The sequence below is a fragment of the Schistosoma haematobium genome, chromosome 7 (genome assembly GCF_000699445.3).
Source record: "Schistosoma haematobium chromosome 7, whole genome shotgun sequence".
In the NCBI taxonomy this organism is placed as follows: Eukaryota; Metazoa; Platyhelminthes; class Trematoda; order Strigeidida; family Schistosomatidae; genus Schistosoma; species Schistosoma haematobium.
In genome coordinates this window covers 273,959-297,416 of record NC_067202.1, presented here as the reverse complement: position 1 = coordinate 297,416, position 23,458 = coordinate 273,959, and the positions used below count along the sequence as shown (strand labels likewise).

The following is a 23,458-nucleotide window of genomic DNA, read 5'->3' as shown; positions in this document are numbered from 1 at the left end:
GTTTTGTCCTGATACGGGACTTTTCAGAGGTTCGCATTCGTAATCGCAACGAAGATAGTACTCAGGAAATTCAGGTATCGCAGTGAGCTCTTAACATTTATTCGACTCAACTAGCAACCAATATTTTACACTCCTAGTTTCAATCAATTCACAATACTGTGCAACCGCCTTTCAGTGGTTAGTGTCTCACATTCGACATGGCTGAACTCCACAGCTGACGGATTCATATTCTAACTGTCAGAATTATCTTTCAAAATTCGTCGTTAGTAAGCACGTGATTATTATCGACATGAGGAATTTTTGGATGTTATTGGAGCATTAGTTCACATAACAAACTGACGGAAGCTAGAAATATAAATTATTGAATGCCGACTCAGTGGTCTAAAGGTTAAGTGTCCGTCTCTAGACCTGGAGAGTCTGTGTTCTGCTTTTGATGGGGTCGTGAATGTACACTCCTGAGGGATCCCATGCTAAAACGAAACAACCGTCCATTGTTTGCCCGTTTTCAATTGCTGTCTAACGAAACTAGTCCACGCTATAGACCATAAAATCCTGAAACCTCGTCAAATCCCTCGTACTAGTAAGGGTCGAATCATTTGTAAACGTTCGAGATTTTCCTATTGGAAATTGTTTTATTTTTCATTCATTTTCATTGTGATTACTATTCCAAATTGTCAATTTTCTCTTTAAATTGTAGCCCGTAGGCTTTGTAACTTTCGAATCACGAGAACAAGCTGAGGAAGCAATGGCAAAACTTCAGGTAACGTCTAAACAAAAATATTTAATCGTATACTTCGTTTTTCTCCATTTATTAATTTATTTAAACACATAAACATTGGTACAAGGAGGTACCATATACCTATTCACCACAAAAATCGAATGATTTGTGTGAGGGCTGCAATACTGCCCGATTGCCTAACCGAGGAAGGTGCCTTAACAAGTTTGTAGCATGAAGTTCTTCATTATAACTCATTAATAATCATTATGACCACGTATTGGTTATCATTTTTCATGGTTAACATGAAAAATTCAGAAATACAAATCAGTTATACATAGAAAAGGACACAATAACATCATACATGTAAGTACACATGATCAAGTACTGGAGTTTAATAGGCAAAATGACTTCTATTGTTCTTCTACTCAGTGATTTTTCTGTATTTTTTCGGTATATACTTACACCATATAAAGAAAAGACGTCAATATTTGAAATAAAAATATTGTACTTAGAGCTTAGTTGTGTGGTTTGTACTACTGATGTCGACAGATATAAGTAGTATGTGTCATCAATCGAAAGTGAAATGTCTGGCGGCAGAAGGTTAAGAAGATCGAAAGAAAGAGAACGAAAACAGAGAATGATTGGTGTGGAAACGAAAGACCAATGAAATCCGAGACGATTGATGCTCACTTTACAGAAGGAACAGTCAAGTTTGAGACAATAGATTGACATTTTGCAAATGAAGTATTTGCTGTATGGTTCTCAGATTTTACTAAGATATTCCGTAATTTTGTTCCGAAATACATCCGATTGTCCCCACTTGTGTTCTCGTTCATTACAGTTGTAAGTCCTTAGTAAGTTTTTTATAGATACTGGTTCAGGATTACTATTTAGCTGTATAAAATCTTATCAAACTGACCAGATTCTATGCTTATACCAGTTCATAAAAAAACAAATAAATTCTTATGATTATCGTAGAACGAGCAGGGGGATCGTATTTAATGAAAGGCGAAGTCATTGCACGACAGAGGCCAAACAACGATAATAAGTCAGTCAATTATCTGTGAACTGAAATTGACTTTTAGACTACTAGTCACGGAATTCATTTTTACTTCACTTATTATGGTTTTTAATAGTCAGATACAACTATTAGTTGTAGAGTTAAGCGTGTGGCGTAGATTACACAAATATCTCAGTATTCAGACTTTGTGCAGAAAAACTGAATTATCCAAATGATTAGGTAGGACATAAATAACCGTGAATTTCTTGAAATAATTAGTAATACCGAAATTCAATCCGGATATACCTGTATCGTAGTGTTGTTCAAGCTTCAAACTCCAACACATTATTAGCTCAGCTATTGAGTTCAGATAACCATAAGCCTGTTCGACGGATGTGAATTTTATTTGTAAGAATTTAGATCTTCTCGTTGTTGATTCTCAACACTGTAATTAATCAATCTCTTCTGGAATATTTACATTCTGATTGGCTTGCTCTTAAATAAATGACATTATTAAAGTCATTTTTTAGGATGCCTGTGTGGCAAGACAGATCGATTATTTTCAGTCCTCAACGTCAACAACGGGACTATACAAGCCTTTACAAATTAGAATAATCTTATTTAACATGTAAACTTAGTATCTCATTCGGTCAGAAACTTCATCCACTGAAATTTAAATCATGGTTTAAAATTTAATCGAATGTCAATGAATTGTTGATCCCGATATGATTCACTTCCTTGTAATTTGAGCTGTCGATCTACTATTGAAAGTTATAGGTTTCTCACTCTATCAATCTGTATGTTGGTTAATAATATTTCTTTTTCAATGACATAATTACTTAAGCCTGATACCTCTTGTGAGACATAGACTACCGACTAGGGATCTTTAGTCAATTTTGTCCTGAGCTCTCCTTCCCAGTTATTTGAGATGCCTCTTTTCCTTTTATCTTGATGACTCCAAATTAAGGGTTGCTTTAATGTAACTTACTTACTTACTTACGCCTGTTACTCCTCGTGAAGGAGCATAGGCCACTCACCAGCATTCTCCATCCAACCCTGTCCTGGGCAATCCTTTCCAGCTCCGTCCAGTTGTAATTCATCCTTTTCATATCTGCTTCTATAATCCGACGCAATGTGTTCTTTGGCCTTCCTCTTTTTCGCTTCCCTTCAGGGTTCCAAGTTAGGGCTTGCCTCGTGATGCAGTTTGACGATTTGCGTAATGTATGTCCTATCCATTTCCATCGTCTTTTCCTAATTTCTTCTTCAGCTGGAAGTTGGTTTGTTCTCTCCCACAGAAGGCTATTGCTGATGGTATCCGGCCAGTGGATGTTGAGTATCTTGCGTAGGCAGCTATTTATAAATACTTGTACTTTCTTGATTGTGGTTGTTGTAGTTCTCCAAGTTTCAGCTCCGTACAGTAGAACTGCCTTGACGTTCGTATTGAAGATTCTCACTTTGATATTGGTTGAAAGTTGTTTTGAGTTCCATATGTTCTTCAATTGTAGGAATGTGACCCTTGCTTTGCCGATCCTCGCCTTTACGTCTGCATCTGAACCTCCTTGTTCATCGATGATACTTCCCAGGTATGTGAAGGACTCTACATCTTCCAGAGTTTCGCCATCAAGAGTGATTGGATTGCTGTTCTCCGCCTTGAATTTGAGGACCTTAGTTTTCCCTTTGTGTATGCTGAGGCCTACTGATGCAGAGACTGCTGCTACACTGGCTGTCTTCATCTGCATCTGTTCGTGTGTATGTGATAGGAGGGCTAGGTCGTCTGCGAAGTCCAAATCGTCTAATTGGTTCTGAGCTGTCCATTGTATTCCGTGTTTTCCTTCAGATGTTGAGGTCTTCATAATCCAGTCGACCACCAGAAGAAAGAGGAAGGGAGAGAGTAAACAGCCTTGTCTGACTCCAGTCCTTACTTGGAATGCATCTGTCAGCTGTCCTCCATGCACTACTTTGCACTGTAGTCCGTCGTATGAGTTCCGGATAATGTTGACAATCTTCTGAGGAACTCCGTGGTGTCGAAGAAGCTTCCATAATGTCCTCCTATCTACACTGTCGAATGCCTTTTCATAATCAATGAAGTTGATGTATAGTGATGAGTTCCACTCAACTGATTGTTCGACGATGATCCGTAGTGTTGCAATTTGGTCTGTGCACGACCGATCCTTACGGAATCCAGCTTGTTGATCTCGATGTTGGGCGTCTACTGCATCCTTCATCCGGTTCAGCAACACTCTTTTGAAGACTTTCCCTGGTATTGACAGTAGTGTAATGCCTCTGTAGTTTTCACATTTGCTCAGATCTCCTTTCTTTGGAATCTTGACGAGGTGTCCTTCTTTCCAGTCCATTGGCACTTGTTCCTCCTCCCAAATCTTTTTGAATAGAAGGTATAGCATGCTTGTGGTTGCTTCGATGTCTGATTTCAGTGCTTCAGCTGGTATGTTGTCGGGTCCTGCTGCTTTCCCGTTCTTGATTTGTCTGACGGCCATTCTAATTTCTTCCTTCGTTGGTGGGTTGACATCTATAGGAAGATCTATGTGTGCTGCTTCGATGTCCGGTGGATTCATTGGAGCCGGCCTATTCAGGAGTTCCTCGAAGTATTCTACCCATCTGTTACACTGCTGTTGAATTTCGGTGATTGGCTTGCCTTCTTTGTCTTTGACCGGCCTCTCTGGTTTACTGTATTTCCCTGATAGTTTCTTCGTTGTATCGTGAAGCTGTTTCATATTTCCTTCTCTAGCAGCTTTTTCTGCCGTCGTTGCTAGTTCTTCCACGTATTTCTTCTTGTCGGCTCTAATGCTCCTCTTCACTTGTTTGTTTGCTTCTATGTATTCAGCTTGTGCTTGGACTTTCTCTGTTCGTGTTCGGCTGTTGTTAATTACTGTCTTCTTGTTCTTCCTTTCTTTGATCTTGTCCAGTGTTTCTATAGAGATCCATTCCTTATGATGGTGTTTCTTTAGGCCCAGAACCTCTTGACACGTTGAAGTTAATGCTTCCTTGATGCCTTTCCAGTTGTCCTCCATAGTAGTTTCTTCTCCTTTCAGTAGATCTTGTAAGGCTTGGAACCTGTTGTTGAGAGCTATCTTGAATTCATTGAGTTTGTCAGTATCTCGAAGGAAGGCTGTATTGAACCTTTGTAGTGCTGTTTGTCCACTTGTCCAGTTCTTTTTCAGCTTCAGTTTTAAATTGGCTACAACTAGGTGGTGATCTGAAGCTACGTCAGCACCTCTCCTGGTTCTCACATCTTCCATTGTCCTTCGGAATTTTTTATTGATACAAATATGATCTATCTGGTTCTCTGTAGTGTGGTCCGGTGAGATCCATGTAGCTTTGTGTATACGTTTGTGTGGAAATATTGTGCCTCCTATGACTAATTTGTTGGATGCACACAAACTTGCAAATCTTTCTCCATTTTCGTTTCTTTCTCCCAGTCCATGTCGTCCCATAATATCTCCATATCCAGTGTTGTCTATTCCGACTTTGGCATTTAGATCTCCCATCAGAATAGTTAGGTCCTTTCTTCGGCATTTCTCAATGATTGACTGCAGCCGCTCGTAGAACTGATCTTTAATGTCGTCGTTGCTATCATTGGTGGGTGCATAACATTGGATAATATTCATTAAGATCCCCTCCTTCTTTGTTTTGAATGATGCTTTGATGATTCTGGATCCGTGAGATTCCCATCCTACAAGTGCATTTCGTGCTACTTTGGACAGCATAAGAGCGACTCCCTGAGTGTGTGGAGCATTGTCCTCCTCGTGACCGGAGTAAAGTAGCATCTCTCCCGTAGCTAGCCTTTTCTGTCCAGCTTGGGTCCAGTGGGTTTCGCTGATTCCCAGTACTGCTAAGTTGTATCTCCTCATTTCCATTGCTATTTGACTGGTCTTCCCGGTTTCCCACATTGTTCGAACGTTCCATGTACCTATAAAAATTTTTGCTCTAGTTGTTAGAAGGGGCATCGGCCTCGTGGCTTTCGAAGGAACTCGGCTTTCACCATGAAGCGTCATAACTCTTCTAACTGAAGACCTTCTAACTCCCAGGGCAGAGTTTAAATGGTTTGAATAATTTTTTCTGGTAAGCGTTTTTTTAGCGAGTTAGTTTTCTACGGGATGGGGACGCTAACCCCATGCCCAACCCTCCTCCTTTATCCGGGCTTGGGACCGGCAGTAACCCTGTTAGAGCTACAGGCGGAGTTAATGTAACACTAAATTATAATTGGAACTACTTTCCAACTCATTAATTTACATAAATGTCCAAATTTGTCGTCAGTTTTTTTTTTATTAAAAAAAAGCAGCAAACAAATAATTAATTTAATTAATACGAATTACTTCGATTGAACCAATAATGTTTGTTTAACGTTTGATTATTTTATTGATTTTTATTTGTTTAGTTCATTGACACCATGTTTCATGTATATATATATGCACATATATACCATATTGTATAATAGAATTGTTGTAGTCAATTAGAGTTGTATGTTTTTGTGTAGTTCTACCACTCTTTTTTATTACTACTCAAAAAAAAACATTTATTTGATATAAAATACGTGGATATTAGAAAAAAAAAGTTATACAAACACATGCGCACATTTACATGTGTACAAAGCGCTTATTGAATACAAAGGTAATAATCACCAACACACACCAGTACACTCATCTACATATTCATTTAAATATAGCGAAATGTTCTTGTTGATACGGTAACTTGATCTATTGATTTGGTCGGTTTTTTCTTAGTTTTCTCAATTGGTTGTTAGCATGTTTCATAATGAAGATCTTTGTAATCAATTAATCACTGACTAGTGTCCACTATTATGTTTATCTAGTTCTTTAGTGTTGATCGATAGAAATAGATAAAGATGAGATGCGATCACTAGTTTATATGTAATTGAACGTCGTGTGAATTATGTTGAGATGACTAGTTGTTGGAGGACGTTTACGGAAAATTCTGCTCGACCCACGTCTTGTGCTAGTCAACAGTTGACAAGAAAGATCCACCTGTAGTCTTGAGAAAACTAGTACCCCTTGTGGTATTTTAAATCGGGTCACCAAACTTCACGGACAGAAATGTTACCATTGAGCTATTCGGTCAATTGGGATTGATCGATTGAGTTTAACCAACACCAAAGGATTAGACAAACATGACATTGGTTACTATTCAGTGATCAATCAATACTAAATACCTTCCAGTCGGTCGCATCCTGAATAACTAAATAGTAAAGTCTCAGACATGGGATTGAATCGTTCAGAGAGCAATTAAGGATAATGAGATAGTCACTTTTGATAGTTCACAAACATGAAACATCTAGCAGAAAAAAAGTGAAGTAGTCAGTATAGGGTTGTTATGATTGTTAAATTTCATTGAAATTTTGACAACAGTTTAAAACCTGGAGTCGCTGGATGGCCGTTTGGTCCTAGTACGGGACACCTTAGCAGTGTATAGAATGCTTGGCTATCCGTAAATTCAAAACCCCTTTATGTGTACAGAAACAGTTTGTCATAATCTTGAATTTGCTCTCATAATCTCACTGTTCTGTCGAAACTACTGATAAATTTAGTGTACAAAATGTTTTCAAGGCAACTCATATTTTGTTAAATAATCTTACAACCTAGAAATAATATCGTTGTTACTTTAATGCTGTAATTTACAACTGCCATGAAAAATGTAACTACTGTCCAATAAGTAATGTGAGATTGTGGAGTAACTAAGTGTACATTGATGTATTAATGCATATTATACAAAATTCAGCAGATCTTGTATCTCAATTTGATAGCGAATAACGATTATTGAACGTAAATTATCGCTCCATGCCTCACTCGATAGTTCGACCATGTAGATGCAATGCATCGAATACATTTTTTATTGATTTCTAATAAAATTACATAAGACATCTACTTTCGAAAACGGTTAAATGGCAAAAGCAAAATATTCAACAGTAAAAAATCATTCTTTGATAAGCAGATGACCTAAGTCACATGTTCAAGAAATAGAAGAAATAGGAATAAGCTTTATTTCATCATCTACTGAATGTTTGTTACTGAATTGTAGACAAGTTCATACTGATGAATATCATAACATAATTACTTAATTGATAAGAAAAACATGGAATGATTTTTGAAGCAGATTTTATTGAATCATAAATAATTTCATCTGGTTTCTGTTTTATGTAGAAACAAATTAACGTCATAATCCAATTGTTTATAAAAGTGATTTTATCAAGTTTTTTTTCTAATTTTCATAATTATTAGGGTGTGAAATTCGATCCAGATGGCAATCAACATATGCGTTTAGAGTTTGCCCGTAGTAATACTAAAGTTACCAAACCTAAGACAACAATTCCTGTTGGTTTCGGTAATATAGGTATGAATAATCCACATGAGAATGGATTAAATCAACATAATTCTTTGTCGAATCTGGGTACTTGTCCAACAAATATGATTTCAACTGGTAATATCAGTGGTATGGTTGCTAATTTACAACCATCGATATTTGCTCAATTGGCAGCTACTGGACCAACTAGTAGGTTTTTTTTGTATCTACCCGAAGGGGGACTAATAGATAGAAGTGCAATTGTACAAATGTTTCACTCGTTTACAGTTCAAATATTTATTTAGGTCAATATTTTTATACCATTCTCTAAACATTGTTTTGTACCACCAACGTTTTTGTCGGATATTATTTTCAACACAAAGCTTTGTCACAGGTTGAAATCATGAGTCAGTTGAAGCTAGACCACCATTGAGAACCTGGAAGCTCTGGACGGCCGTTTCGTCCTAGTATGGGACTCCTCAGCAGTGCGCATCCACGAACCCGCCCCCCGCGGGATTCGAACCCAAGACCTACTGGCTTCGCGCGCGAGCACTTAACCATTAGACCACTGAGCTGGCCGGCATCCAACGGTGTTAATGTCTAACTTCAACCAATCCACGAAGTTGCGCCACCGAACACCATTGTCTTCAGTGAGTTCCTATCTCACAACAGACCTGGTTGAACTCCACTGGTAACGACTTCTTACTAGAACTCCAGGAGGTTCTCCTGAATTCAGTCACTAGTGAGCAGTTGATTATTATCAGAATGAGTTTTGTGGAGATTTTTAGGAAATTTCACAGATTGAAATCATGAGTCAGTTAAAGCTAAACTGCTGAGGAGTCCCACACTAGGACGAAACGGCCGTCCAGTGCTTCCAGGTTTTCAATGGTGGTCTAGCTTCAACTGACTCATGATTTCAATCTGTGAAATTTCCTAAAAATCTCCACAAAACTCATTCTGACAAAACTTTGTACCGTATAAATCGAAAGTTACGTTACAAAAGGATGAGGACAATATAAAGACGTAGAGTAAAAGAAATCATCAATAGTTATATTTGTATTAGATACAGCTTCTTTAATAGTAAAAGTTGGAAAACATTTCTTGCAAAGAAAATCTTGTTTATTGGAAATATGGAAAAAGTCTGTAGCAACGCCACCAGTGTGTTGAATTTAAAACCATCAAATAATTGTAGTAAATCAACAAATACTAACTGGGTTGAGTTGTTTTTCGTTGGATACCACATTTTCTTAGAATTAATGCTTCTCTCTACTTTCAATCGGTCCTAGGGCTTGGTGAAAATTATTGACATATTGTGCCACTAAATATGACCGGTAATACTGGAGCGACTGAACAATGAGTAAAATCTAACATCATAAGCTTCAGAACTTAGCTAATATGGTGACAAACTAGTAAGACTAAATCGTTACTAAGTTTACCTTTTACATCCTGATTAGTGTTGTAATGAATATCCGATACAGTTTGGTGTTCAACTATATTTTAACGTTTTGTAATTAGAGGCAATTCGAACGTGGACGTCACGCTAGTTGACACTTGTTAACAAGAGACCTTAGGATATTTGGAGAACTAGTGTTACCCAGTGATACTTTAAACTGTGACACCTGGGATTTACAGCTCTACTAATAATATTCTTCGATTGACAAACCTCAATTTAGGTTTCTTTTTACTGAGTATTTTACTCCTTTATTTCCAGTTGAGACATCCAATGGGATATTCGCTACGGCGACAGATGCTTCTACCGCGATGGCAGCGGCTGCAGCCGCCGCTGCTGCCGCTCAATGGGCTACAATCCCTGGCTTACCGTCACTTGCTTCAGCCTACGAAAATACAGCTTATTTGTCTTCAGCAGCTGGTTTAGTTCAAGCAAATAACTTTCGTGTAAGTTTACTTTCATTTAATCTTGTCTTAACAAATTGTAATCATTTTGTTCAAAGAAAACTATTCAGTTTATCAATTCTAGATTTTAACAAATCTAATGTTGCTACTGTTTGTTCGTCAGTGATTTAAATAAATGATTTTGTATTTAAATCTAATACTGATAAGTTCATTATTTCAACAAAGATTGCTAGGTGTAATTCAGTAATAGTCAGATAACTATTGGGAAAAGAAGTATTATGTGTATAGCGATTTCCCTGTAATTTTATATAGTATGCCGACGTTCAGTTTTGAGTATATCCAATTCACATTAAAAGGACTATTATTAAATCCACCTGATGTTTCTTAGCAAACAATTGAATGACGCGTGGAAATCCTGAAATTAAACGATACAATAATTATTAGTAGGTTGAAGCCAAAACAGTTAACTGAAAGAACATCTACTGTACGGAAGATTTTTCTTATGAATGTTTAGTTTAAAGGAGATACAGCCGCAAATATCTTACGAAATTGATTGTCTAACTGCTTGAAGAAATTTTATTAATTGATCTGCAAATTGTATTTTCCGCCAGGTGACTGATACTAAAATGTTTTTTTGAGGACAAACTATCTCTTCAAACGATTTTATTTGCTTTTGAGGAGCATGTTATGCTTGTCGCGCAAAGTATTCTCTTTCCAAATACATAGCCGGTCGTTATCCATCACGGCCACCAAAAGGCGATTTTAAATCAGTCGATGACTCGATTGTTGAATATCTAATCGGTTCTAGTCATCTGTCTCCATCAGAATCTTTAAAAGATTCTTCAAAGAGTAAGACAAACTGGTACTTTGGGAAGCTGAACAAGAAACTTATATTATTTCATTCTTATCTCCTTTTGACCATTATACAATCTTAGATCCTGACTGACTTTTAGTACCTCTCTGTTAATAAGTCAATAATTCCTTGTCTTTATGACAGACTATTAGATGTAAAAAAATAACTATAAGTATGATTGTGTAACTCTGGTAAGTGATATCATTGAGTCCCTGAAACGTCCTCATCAAGACAAACAAATTTCGGTGATTACAAATGTTAAGAGAGTATAACTACGATTATAAATATATGATTTGTTACTCATTCATGTATTCACTTAGATAAATACCATACAACAAATAAATGATATGAAACGCAACATCTTCGAAAATGATTGATAATGACATTAGTTACTGAATATTAGTTAGTAACATAATGTAATAACAAATAGAAATTGAATAAGGAGAAACGTAGATAACAGATATAAACAGAATTAACTCTTATAATACCGTAACGAACAAGTTTGTTTTTATGTTTTATTATTCAAACTAATTAGAGTTATTTGAGTTTTTGATTAAAAATTTAATTAATTGGCTTAAATCACGTATGTAATACACAAATGTATAATTCAGTGTAAATCCTTAGAAAATCGAAGTGTATTCAATATGTTGACTGTAATAACATAAAATGGTTATCAAGTAGGAAATTTCACATTCTGCTAAAAGGTAGTTTAAATCGTTTCTAAGTCAACTATCATTAAGCGAGAAATACTGTTCTGTGTAATTGTAATTGATAAATACAAATGATTAGAAAAAAAGGTTAGATATAGACCATAGTTCATCTTGAAGTACTAGACAATCTGATTAGAATGGAGTTTGAAAATGACTCCTTGACAGATGTAGAGATGAAGCCTGATCACTAACAACACAATTAATTGGAGATGTTAGATCCATAAACTTAAATTTTGTGGTTTGAATCCAGCAACTAAATAGTTTTGCAAACTTCACTTTAATAATCAAGTCTATTCTATTTAAGGGTTAAAATTTAGTTAACACAGTTGAGTTGGGGTTGAAACAAAGTGTGGAGAACATTGGAATGATATACTCTATAGCTAAACATCTATACCGTGTTAAAATTCATTTAAGAAAATGTTGAAATGTTTATACGATGTAAGTGATAGCTCATCCAGTATGTGTTTGTACTAGTAGAATTTCAAAGAACTGAAATACTATCTAACCAGTTTTCAATGTATTCCGTCGGTACAAAATCCCTTGACTTATATTTATAGAGAATTGATTGAAATTTGATAACATTTGTTTGACTGCAACTTTTTCACGGCGAAAATGTCTTCCGTAGTGTTTTACGTTTTCCTAAGTTCCTAAAAGATTAAAATATGAAAATTTTTTCGTATAGAAAGAAAGTGACAAAATCGAAAGTATTTTTTAAAATAATTTCTGTACCTATAAAAGAAATGTGACTACAATTCATCAAAGTAGTTTTATGTCAGTCACGTTTATTGATCGTCTAATGATACTGGTTCTTTTTTGAAACTAAACCTCGAATGACGCAATGGGAATGGATCATGTTATTCTTGGGTTTCAAGCGAGTGTCCGGCGCTTTAACCGGGTCAGTGGACATGGAGAGTCCACCTAGGAGAGTTGGAAAACCCTGATTCCAAACTAATGGTGCATATGGGCTCCAGTATCCTGAAGGAACAAATGGCCTATGAACCAATCCTTTGTCGCCGGCTACCATGGGACGGCATCGCTTTACGATGCTCCACTGCCTTGTGGACCAGACCTTCAGGTCGAAGGCTCCGGGTGTGGCCCCCTAATAAAACCACCTGTTTCGGTTTGAGCACCCGGTCAGTATCACAGCCCTCAAACAAATCAAATGAGATTTGTGTGGTGCATATGTATTTGGTGCCTTCTTGTATCAATATCTGTGTTAAAATAAATAAAATAAAACAGAACACAACTCTCATATTTATTAAAATATTAAACATCTTCAAGGTTTCATTCTTTGAATATGGTTTGTTTAATTTTCAGGTATTTTCACTTTTTTAGAATTTAAGTAGTTTGTAAGTGTTTTCCACCACTAGTTGATATCCATTGGGTTATCGTTTGAAATCAGAGAATGCTGGAGAGTTTTACGATACTATTGTGAAACTTCACAACAGTACATACGTCAGATTGTTCGATTTATCAAAGTTTCTACTTCACACAAGAGTATTAGATACTGGAAGGAAATCCTGAAAGTTTTGTATTTGTAGTGTTTTATTCAAAATACTATGAGTGATTTGACAATGATAAATATCGTGAAAATATTTTTTCTCCCCTACTGGCTCAAACAATGTTTACGTATGCTATGGTTTTTGGAAGCAGTACTGAGCCAATTATTTGTTTGAGAAAGTATTTCATTAGATTTGCTTTTTTATGCACGTTTTTTTGTACGATATTTTTTTCATAAACATTATATATATACATACATTATTTACCTATTCAATTGTATACTTGATAGACTTTAGTCCCTGGAAGTATGAACACTGGTACTTATGGTATGCAAACTGCTAGTCCATCATCTATTCCCAGTCTACAAATGGTTCAAGCTGCTATTGCTCATGCTAACGTAGCTGCAGCTTTATGTTCTGCAAATGCATCTTCTATCAGTGGTGGTACAGTTTGTTCACCTTCTACACTTGCTAATTTATCACAGCAAAACAATACACAAGTATCATTTTGTAATACAGGTACATCAAATTCTCCAAGTCCTAATAGTGGAACAGGATCATCTCCAGCTGCTGTTTCTGCATTGTCTCATAGTACAAATTCTCACTTAAGAAATAATTATTTTCCTAGTCATCAGTCAAATGCATCGAATGTTGCCTCATTTATGGCACAATTACAACAACAACAACAACAAAGTCAGGTAAATCGTTGATATAGAATGTGACTGTGTTTATAAACTCTATTTGTATTTACAATATATTTATCAAGGTCATTAATTTATTGCTTTCATGTAGAGAATATGTTGAATTTACCAATAATGAAATGATTTAAATTAAGTTGTTTTCCAAATTTCGCAACAATCATGAATATACATATCATCATACTGATTAAAAACTAGATTTTAAATGTTACAAACCGAATAAATAATTTTAACGCTCTGTTTAGTTATACTCTGGTACGGCCGAAAGTGGGGAGAGTCAGCTCTCCCTCTCGAATTTCTCTCACATGGCCGCGTTCATACAACCACTACCAGTGAAGTTCTATTCACTGCCTTCTCTCACCATAGGTGTTGTTTACGAAAATGAAAGGACGAAAAGCAAATGTCCGGCACTTTAACCGGGTTGGTAGACGTGGAGAGTCCACTTAGGGGAGTTGGAAAACCCTGATTCCAAACCAATGGTACACATGGGTTTCAAGATCCCGAGGGAACAAATGGCGTGTGAACCCATTATTGGTCACCTGCTACCATGGGACTGCATCTCCTTAGGTTGCTGCACTGCCTTATGGATCAGACCTTTGGGTCAAAGGTTTCGGGTGTGGGGCCCCCTAATAAAACCACCTTCTTCGGTCTGGGCACTTGGGTAGTATGTCAGCCCTCACACAAATCGAATGACTTATGTGGCACATATGTATTCGGTGCCTCCTTGTATCAATGTTTATGTGTTTAAATAAATAAATAAATAAATTATAATCCTATTATACAATATAACAGTTTTCAAAATGAACTATAAATGAAGAATTCAATTAATATAAATTATGCATTTCTGTAGTTCTCACTTTGAGTATCTGCTTTTTAAGCAAATGCTTCCATATAGTATGTGAATCAAAGTTATTTAGGATTTCAATATTGATTGACAGTACAATTTAAGACTTGTCAGTCTAACGTTATTGTTAACATTGTAACTGGAACCCAGTGCTAATCATTTTAAATACTAATTTATAATAATAATAATAGTCAATTTGTTCTGAATATGATAATCGACATTATTCTTTAAGGCTCTGTGTGTTCTTTAATCATTAATATGCATTACACTCTAAATATTTCCAATTCTTTTCTGATAGAAGATGCATACAAAGTGAACTGTTGTCAGTCATAATAAATATAATGTCACTACTAGAAAAAAGTTGAAGTGATTAGTGCAAAACTGTTGTGCAGGTGAAACAAACAACATTGGTTTACTAAATAGTTTAAGTGGTTCAAAAGTTTTTAGTCACCTATAGATTTTGATTATGCCTTATTCAAGGTTACTGTTAACCATAATTATGGATTACTTCGAAAATGATGAGTCTGTTTCATTTCCCAAAAAGAAAAATAAATGATAAGCATTATCTTTGAAGTTTGTTCACTTTGAATCATAAACTGGCAAATGATTCATTAATGAGGAAAAATGTATTTGTAAATTATCAGTGAATGAATCGGAAGTAAATCCAACATTTCGCTTGATAATCTGGTCCAAGCTTTTTCAAGGAAATTTTATCAAACATCGAATATACATAAAGCCATGGTTCTCCGGTTCACTATATACTAAGTCGGTCATTCAATCAATGTTCATAATGTTTAAATTAGGTATTTGCTTTAGTGTGTGTGTAAAAGGCATGTGGTGTGAATGAATTCAGTGAATTCATTCCTTTATCTTGTTTATTTATCTTCATTTTATGCATTCTGTGACATATTTGATTCATATCACATAAGAAAATTGTATGTTTTCTTAAAATTCACTGACCAGAGACAATATATAGTGAATGAAATTTCTTCTCACTTAAGTATACTCACATTTTCTTCTCTTAACACTTTTCGTATCACACCACATGTCTCTTATACACTAAAGCAAATACCTACTTTAAAAATTATTATCGTTGATTGAATGACCTATTTACCGTACAGTAAACTGAAGAACCATGTTCTTATTTATATTTGATAAATTTGATATTTGATTATATTTCCTTGTAAAAGCTTGAACCAGATTGTCAGGCAAAACGTTGGATTTACTTCAAATTAATTCTCTGATATTTTACAAATACATTTTTCCTCTTTAATGTCTCACATCAACTCGGCTCCCAAATACTACGAAACTATTCGATCAAATTTAGACGAAAGTTCTTAATTGGTAAATGTTTTTTTTAAGGTGATAAAAATGTAGGTGAAATAATCGATCAGTTTCATGATAATTGCGCCTTATTTTGATGGTAATTAAATTACTTTCTGTATTCTAGCCAGTAAAGAAATATTTTCAATTACATTCAAAATTTGCATGTTACTGTATATTGTATACCTAGATTTCAACTTAGAAAACATCAGGATAATAATGATAGCTAAATTGTATTTTCTTCTTGAAATGTAATATAGACATTAGCTACAGTTCATTTGAATCAACATGGAAGTGTCAATACACCGAATTCTCCATTAGGTTTTGCTAATGTCGTTTCAGCTACAACTGGTCTTCCACCTCAAATGGCTGCTGCAGCGGCTATTGGTCTATTAGGTGGTGGATATAATTCAATTATGAAAGAGTTAACAGGAAACGAAGGTCAATTTCAATCTGGTCTATCACCATATCAACAAAATGTAAGTTTGAATAACTACCAAATATTTTTCACACGTATGTATGCGTTACGTTAATTCTATCGGAGAGTCCAACTACATGAATGAGATATGCGTGGAACTGAATTACAAAAAAAATATTTTAAAGAACGGTCCTTTTGTTGAGGAATAAATATAAATTGGTTACAAAAGTCAGCTCGTGAGATATCTGTGGCGACTAACGTGTTTGTATATCTGGGAAGAGAACAACCTAATTAGCGATCACATTGCGTTATGACAGCTGATAGCTGTGTCTAATGTTAACAGTTTATCAACAACCAAAATGAGAACTAAGGACATACGAATCTGGAAACTGCTTAGTTTAAACAAAGATCCAAGGAGTGCAAAAAACTGAGAGTAACTGTTGTAGGAGTTAAGATAAATTAATTATGATAATAACTACTCTAAAGATTGTAGAATATCAATACAAGACAGAAATGTTACATTACACGCCTAGAAATTGTTAGAAATAAAAATGCTTACTGAATATTACCAAGTAGTATAAGTCAATACACAAAATATAAGTTGAATGAAAGGAGGATAGAGACAGAAGGTACAAATAGACTTAACATGTCACTTTTGTTTCTCATCTTAACACTGTACATTTTTGGTTTAAAAGGTTTTAAAATGTGTTAAATGTTTTCAATACTTTTGAGTAAATGATTGAGTCGGAGGCAGAAATCACGAGGTTTGTCTAAAACAAACTACTATATATATTACATTTATGAACTTTGGTTCATGAGGTGTCCTAAATGTTTACACGAATCAATGTATAATTAAAGAATAAATCCTTGCTAAAATAGTTATATAGCAATTATTTACATAAAATTCGATAAGTGATACAACAGTCCTCTAACTGTATCAATGCTACAATGGCGGCTAACAATAGAAACGAGAACAAAGGAAACAATTATGGGAAACCTATAGGGATAAACTAATGTTCAGAGAATATCCAAGAAAAGAAATTGATGGTTTAAAGTGTTATGAGAGTACAATTACAATGATGAATGCATTGTATCTGATTCATGCAAGTAATTGGGAACTACCATGCAAAACTAAGATATGAAACACCACGTGCTCGAAAATGATTGAGAGTGATATTAGTTACTGAATATTAGTTGGTAACAATGTGATATACATATATGATAGAATGAGATATATGTGAAGATAATACGCTTGAGTGAAATTAACGCTGTGAGCTTTGATTTTTTAGTGACAATGGATTTAAAAAGGTTCACAATGTTATTTATATATATCTAATGATGCTCTATCCATAAATTAAAGATAAGATCGCTTCTACCGCATTTGAGATGCGGGTGGTTTGTGAATGCGATATCAATGTGATTATTCGTAACAGCATAGACTCTGATCCTCGACAGAGGCAGTCTTAAAAATTACGCCTCCTTGCCTGATGTCAGTTTTAATCCTAGTTTTTGCTCAAAAGTACAACATTTCATTTTGTAACGCGTAAACTGTTGCGAATAAATATTAAAGAAGCTGGAACTATGTAGTCCTAGTTGGAATCTTACAGGGAGAATCAGTTCACTCAGTATTACAGGTACGTCTTTCTAGCATAAAATTTAGGTTCATGGTTTCCTGTTGAAGCCCTTGTGAATAATATTAAAGATGAATTATTCAGAAATATGTGTACTTTCTTTGTTAAGTCAATGAGTCGATCTAAGCTAGGCCACCAATGAGATCCTAGAAGCAATCGATGGCCGTTTCATCTGAACATGCGACTGCTCAGCAGTGCAATGAAACTCAAATCCAGGACCCTCGGTCTTGCGTGAGAACGCTTAACATCTAGACCACTAAGCCGACATCCATCAGCATTAATATTTAACTTTGATCCATCCATGATCTTGGGCAACCCTTCATTCATTGTCTGAGATGGATAACTGTCTCCATTTGACACGGATCGGACTCTACTGGTCTCGGCCTCTCACGGAGTCTCATACTAGGACGAAATGCCCGTCTAGTGCCTCTATGTTTACAACGGTGTCCTAGTTTATATTGACTCATGAATTCAACTGTTAAAATTGCTAAATCCTCCACAAATCCCTATTCTGATAATATTCTCTTTTTGCTAACTCTGCCTGATAATGTAACCCAAGATAAAAGTCTCTTACTTAATGACTCAACGGCTGTATACACTTGAGATTCAATTACGGCAATCTATCCTCATTACCTACCGTTCTTATTGTTAAGTTTGGAAGAGTTTTCAGGTGTGTATATGTCAGATATTTTCATGATATACATTGTTACTTGGATCATCAGGTGTTAAGATTTAAGTACTTACTTGATAGATAATTGATAATCTTCTTTGAATCCTATTTAATCGTGGGTTGAATTAAGACAATATCAGTGTGCAATATCGAGGTGATATTAGTAAATGTCAAGTTAGATAGGGTCTTCCATTTAATGGAACGAACACATTTACTGAAGAAGTAATTGTCTGATAAATATCACAAAACGGAGTGCATAATTGACTTTCTTCTAAGTCGCTATATACTGGAAAGATGTTGATAAATTTTAGACAGCTTATTGCATCTTATCAGCTATTCAGGTTCCAACGAGGAATGATTGTAGTATTGAGCTGTCATTTTAATTATGAAATCTTTATATCATTTATCTAATGTCATATCTAACAATCCCCTAAAACTAAATAGACATTCTCTATTTTAGGTTAATTTTTGAATCAAATTAATTATTTATTCAAATTGTGAATTGGTACCAGCTGAACTTCTCACTGTCTATACAACAAAAGAGATGAATTTCCTAACTCATATTATTATTATTCAAATTAAAATTATCCATATCATTATTATTATTTGTCAAATGGTAATGTATTCTCATTGTTGGCTGTGCAAAAGTTAACCCTCTCTATACATATCGAAAGAAAATTGTTTTATGTTCAATTTACAGTTCTCATTTGTATTTTACTTATCCCCCCAAAAACACTCTATCGTATAGAATGTTGTATTTTTTATCTTAAATACTTTTCATTAACATTCCGTTATTACTATTAAAGAATAATACAAACTGTGTAATAGTAAGTAGTGAACAACAATTCTTCTAATAAATTAGTTCATTCTGTATATGTATTTTGTTAGTAAAATATATACACTTTTCTTTGTCAGTGAGTAGGTAGGTAGTAGTATTGTTGTATTATTTAGAAGAAACATCTTGATTCCGTTGAGATTAAAACCGCAAACATATCAGCATAGAAACAAAACAAAAAATCGATAATTTAAACTTTTTTTTGTTGTTCGTTGTTTTTTTTTTCATCACTGGGAAGTAGACAGTAAAAAAAATATTTTTCTGACATGCTCATTGATTCATTTTACATAATTTTCTATTTTCTCTCTGATATTGGTTTATTGGAATTTTTATAAGAAAAATTTTATTAAGAACTTCTCATTATTGTGTACTTCGTATCATTTCCACTTTTTACTTTCTTTTTTTGTTTTTTAAACTCTGGTTTGTTTACTCGTTTCATTCTTTTTTTTCTATTGCTGTTCTGGTCTAAGGTTTTATAATAAATAAGCATTTTTTCTGTTGAAGAAGAAACAAAAAAATAAGATCATCACTTCACAATTTATGTGCTTATTTCTTTCTCTTTTTTTGTGGTGGTGTTTTGGTTTGTCTTTTTTTTGTCGTTTTCGTTTCTAAGGGTGTTTCTTTCCGTCATTTCTTTCAGTTACTTTCTCTATATTTCTCCTATATATATATTTCATGTGAACTAATTGTTTAGTTAAATTCTATCATTGATTTCAGCATTTTTACTTGGAATAATAAAGTATATCTCATATGTTATTTTCATCAATTATAATTTTTCTAGAAGAAGTTTTGCTGTTTTTTTTGCCTTTATTTAAGCAAAAAAAATCAAGGGTTATGTCAAATATCGCCTTTTTAAAAAAAATCTAGCAAGTTAATATAATACACCGTGATCAGTAAGGTTCATATATGTCACATATGAGTCGGTTACTCACGAATGTTATCTGAAGATGGTTGTGGAATTTTGTTAACTGATTAAGTTTAGATGGGTAAGACATGGAGTACAGATTTTGTGGTCTGGAGGTTAAAGCCCTGAGGTCGGTTCCCAGTGAGGTCATGAGTACGTACTAGTAAGGTGTCCCGTATTAGGGTAAAACAGTTACACAGCACTTCCTAAGTTTCCACTGCCTATCTAATTAAGATCAGTCAATGATGTTAACTATGAAATTTAACGATATCCTCATGTCATTTGCATGCTTATGCCATAGATATTAGTTTCTTGAAGGAAATGCCTTGTCAGTGACTAACTTGGTTTCACTGCCTACTGCTGATAACATTGTTGTGAATTATCGTTCCATTTCATTTTGAAACATGAGACTAACTTTAACAGTGCGACTTAATCAGTGAGCTACTAAGGAAATGAAGATTCATCAAAGAAAAGTTTCGTTTCAACAATGTCATTTACTAATGCTGTACGCCGGTACTTATAGTTAATTAGCATACATAAGTCTCTAATAAAATAGGTCAATATTTCATTTAAATCATGAAACGGCCAATGTTAGACCACCGGTGGAAACCTGGAAGCATTGGACGGCTGTTTCGTGCTGGTATGGGACTTCTTAGCGCTGCCCATCTACGACCCCGCATGTGACACTCGAACCCAGGACCTTCGATCTCGGTCCTTTTTCATTTAAAAAGTAATCCAAAGTGTTATCAAGCAGTAGGGAATTACATGACACACCAAAGTGAATAAAATTATAAATGGAAGATAATTATCAACTCAGTGAATATTCAGAAAATGTGAATACGGAGTAGTATTGCATCATAAGTTATTTGGAAATATCAAATATAGGGACGGACTTGTGTAATGATCTAACAGTTAATACAAAATATGTAAATGAAGACATTTTATGAAGATAACTGTTCATTTGATGAGTATGAATAATAAAGTAAATAAATGTAATAACAGCTAATTAATGATTATAAGGAAATAACGAATGAGTAATAACAGAGTATGGAAGATAAGCAGGGGGTTAAGCCGACGATAAAATCCAGGACTGAACATGTTTTTTTGTATACAGAGACTAGTCTGGAATCGTTGGACTGCTAAGGCCTCTATCATAGGTTAGTTCCTAACTCATATTCCCCTTACATCATTTTGTTTGACTTTATGGATGACTTTGAAGGAGGGTTCTGGGGGGGGCAATATGACTATTGTTTACGAGATGTTCAATAACCGAATTACCAAATAAATTTAATAATCATTTTGATCAACAAACAGAATAATGCTTCGGAATGGGTTTCGACAGAGTTCACTTTATGAGATCAATATAACCTAATCCAAAAGAGCAAGTAAACTTATAAATATATATGCATTCCAAAGCAGAAGCTTATTCTTCACACATCCAATGAATCAAAGGGTAACTGGAGAAGATAATAAGAACTTCAGAAGAATACAGTATTTTTCTCAAAGTTCTAGAAGTTTGTTTTTCGGAATCTTTTCTACTACATTACTATATCGGTGAAATGTAACTTCACTGTTGCCGTTTGGTAAATTCACCCTTAATATTTAGCTCAGATTTAGTTAAATGTTCACTTTCAAACTCATCATAAACTTTCTGATGCAATTTTTTTTTAATGTTCGAATTAAACTACTAATATAAGAAAGAAGTTAATAGAGATCAATTTGCTGGATAAGTTTTAAGAAAGTGAAATAAAAATTATAAGCTCATAGGAAATAATAATCGTTCCGTTGATGGACTTTATGATGTCAAAGCATTGGAAGTTCATGATATTTGTGTAATTTCTACACAGTTTATTATCTTGGAAAGAGGTTACTGGATATAAGGTGTTATTTAGAGTTTCAAATATTGTGATTCTTTATGTTGTCTTCTTCAAATGGTTCTTCAGTTTTAACATAAGTGAAGTACACTACAAGAAATAACAATTGGTTTTACAGTTAATTTTATTACTAAATGAGCCAAAAGGTGAGAAAATTGCTATAGTATTAATGAACTGAATATTTCTAGAGATGAAGAAAACAAAGTGAGCAAATGAGTTCTTTGCGTTGACCCCAACACTAAGTATAGGCATTCATTAGTATACTTACATCGATAAAATGGTTGTTAAAGACAAGCTTGTATGTAATACACATACAATTCTATTTTTAAATGATTGAGGGGAAAGTTGATAAAGTGTGAAATTGTTCTATGTGGTCTTAGGAGCATAACGATATTCAAAGTTATATTGTCTCTGACGCTAGGTGATGTTCAATGATACCCGGATCATCAAAAAAGGGGAGGTGTTATTTCCCGATAAGCATAATGAATGGTAATTTGGGGATCCATTTATGAACCAATACTATGCGTATATTTTTATTGTATAATTGTTAAATAACTAAAATATTTATATTCATGTCCCTCTTATTATGAGGTTTATCTTGACCTATGAGCTATTATTATACGATTTACCATTCTTGAGTTATGCTCTGTATATTAATAACTACCTGCCACATTCACAGCCACATTTGGCTCAATCTTGTACAAATGCTATTTCCTATTTTATGGTACGTTGTGGTCTGTCTGGTTGGTATATAAACCTAATATGGTTGAAATAAATGATTCATATCGCAGAGGCTGAGATTGGTGTTCTGGACTTAACAGACTGGGTTAAGCAGGAAGCAGGACCTATAAGTACTCTAGACTGCTCGTACGTGTTTTATGCGTCATTGGTCCAATCGATGTTTCATTGCTCTCTAATTGACGGTATCATTACGTTATACATTAACAGGGCACACAGGCCACAAGTTATAACAATCAGTAGTGTGAAAGTAAGTTGAAACAAATTCAGGAGTGTCTGAACCAAGAAATGTCATCATTTCATTGAGCCGTTACTTGCTGTCAATAAAAATAATATATTTGTAATATTCCAGTGAATAGAGAAATCAAATTCTTAAATTTCCCGACGTTTCGTGATTTGATGTAAGTCACTTCTTCAGAGAATAAATAAACATTAAATTAACTTGAGTTTTGATAGTACAAATGAACAAGGTAAGAATATTTAGTGCGACCAATAAAAAAATAGGTCTGACTAGGTTAACATCATGTGATTCCGGAATGACATAACATAACAATCTACCCAATGCTCAATTTAT

At 34.6% G+C, this 23,458-nt stretch overlaps 1 protein-coding gene across 1 annotated transcript in view; it reads left to right on the top strand.

Annotated features, from left to right (window-relative positions):
* RBPMS2_1 (RNA-binding protein with multiple splicing 2) overlaps positions 1 to 20,421 on the top strand; it is a 38,966-nt gene extending 18,545 nt beyond the window's left edge. The window contains exons 4-9 of the mRNA XM_035733898.2: positions 698 to 760; positions 7,973 to 8,243; positions 9,745 to 9,929; positions 13,240 to 13,647; positions 16,075 to 16,293; positions 18,994 to 20,421. Of these exons, the coding sequence (XP_035590290.2) occupies positions 698 to 760; positions 7,973 to 8,243; positions 9,745 to 9,929; positions 13,240 to 13,647; positions 16,075 to 16,293; positions 18,994 to 19,005 (1,158 nt within the window). The 3' untranslated portion in view covers positions 19,006 to 20,421. The remainder of the gene's footprint in view (positions 1 to 697; positions 761 to 7,972; positions 8,244 to 9,744; positions 9,930 to 13,239; positions 13,648 to 16,074; positions 16,294 to 18,993) is intronic.
* The last annotated feature ends 3,037 nt before the right edge of the window (positions 20,422 to 23,458 follow it).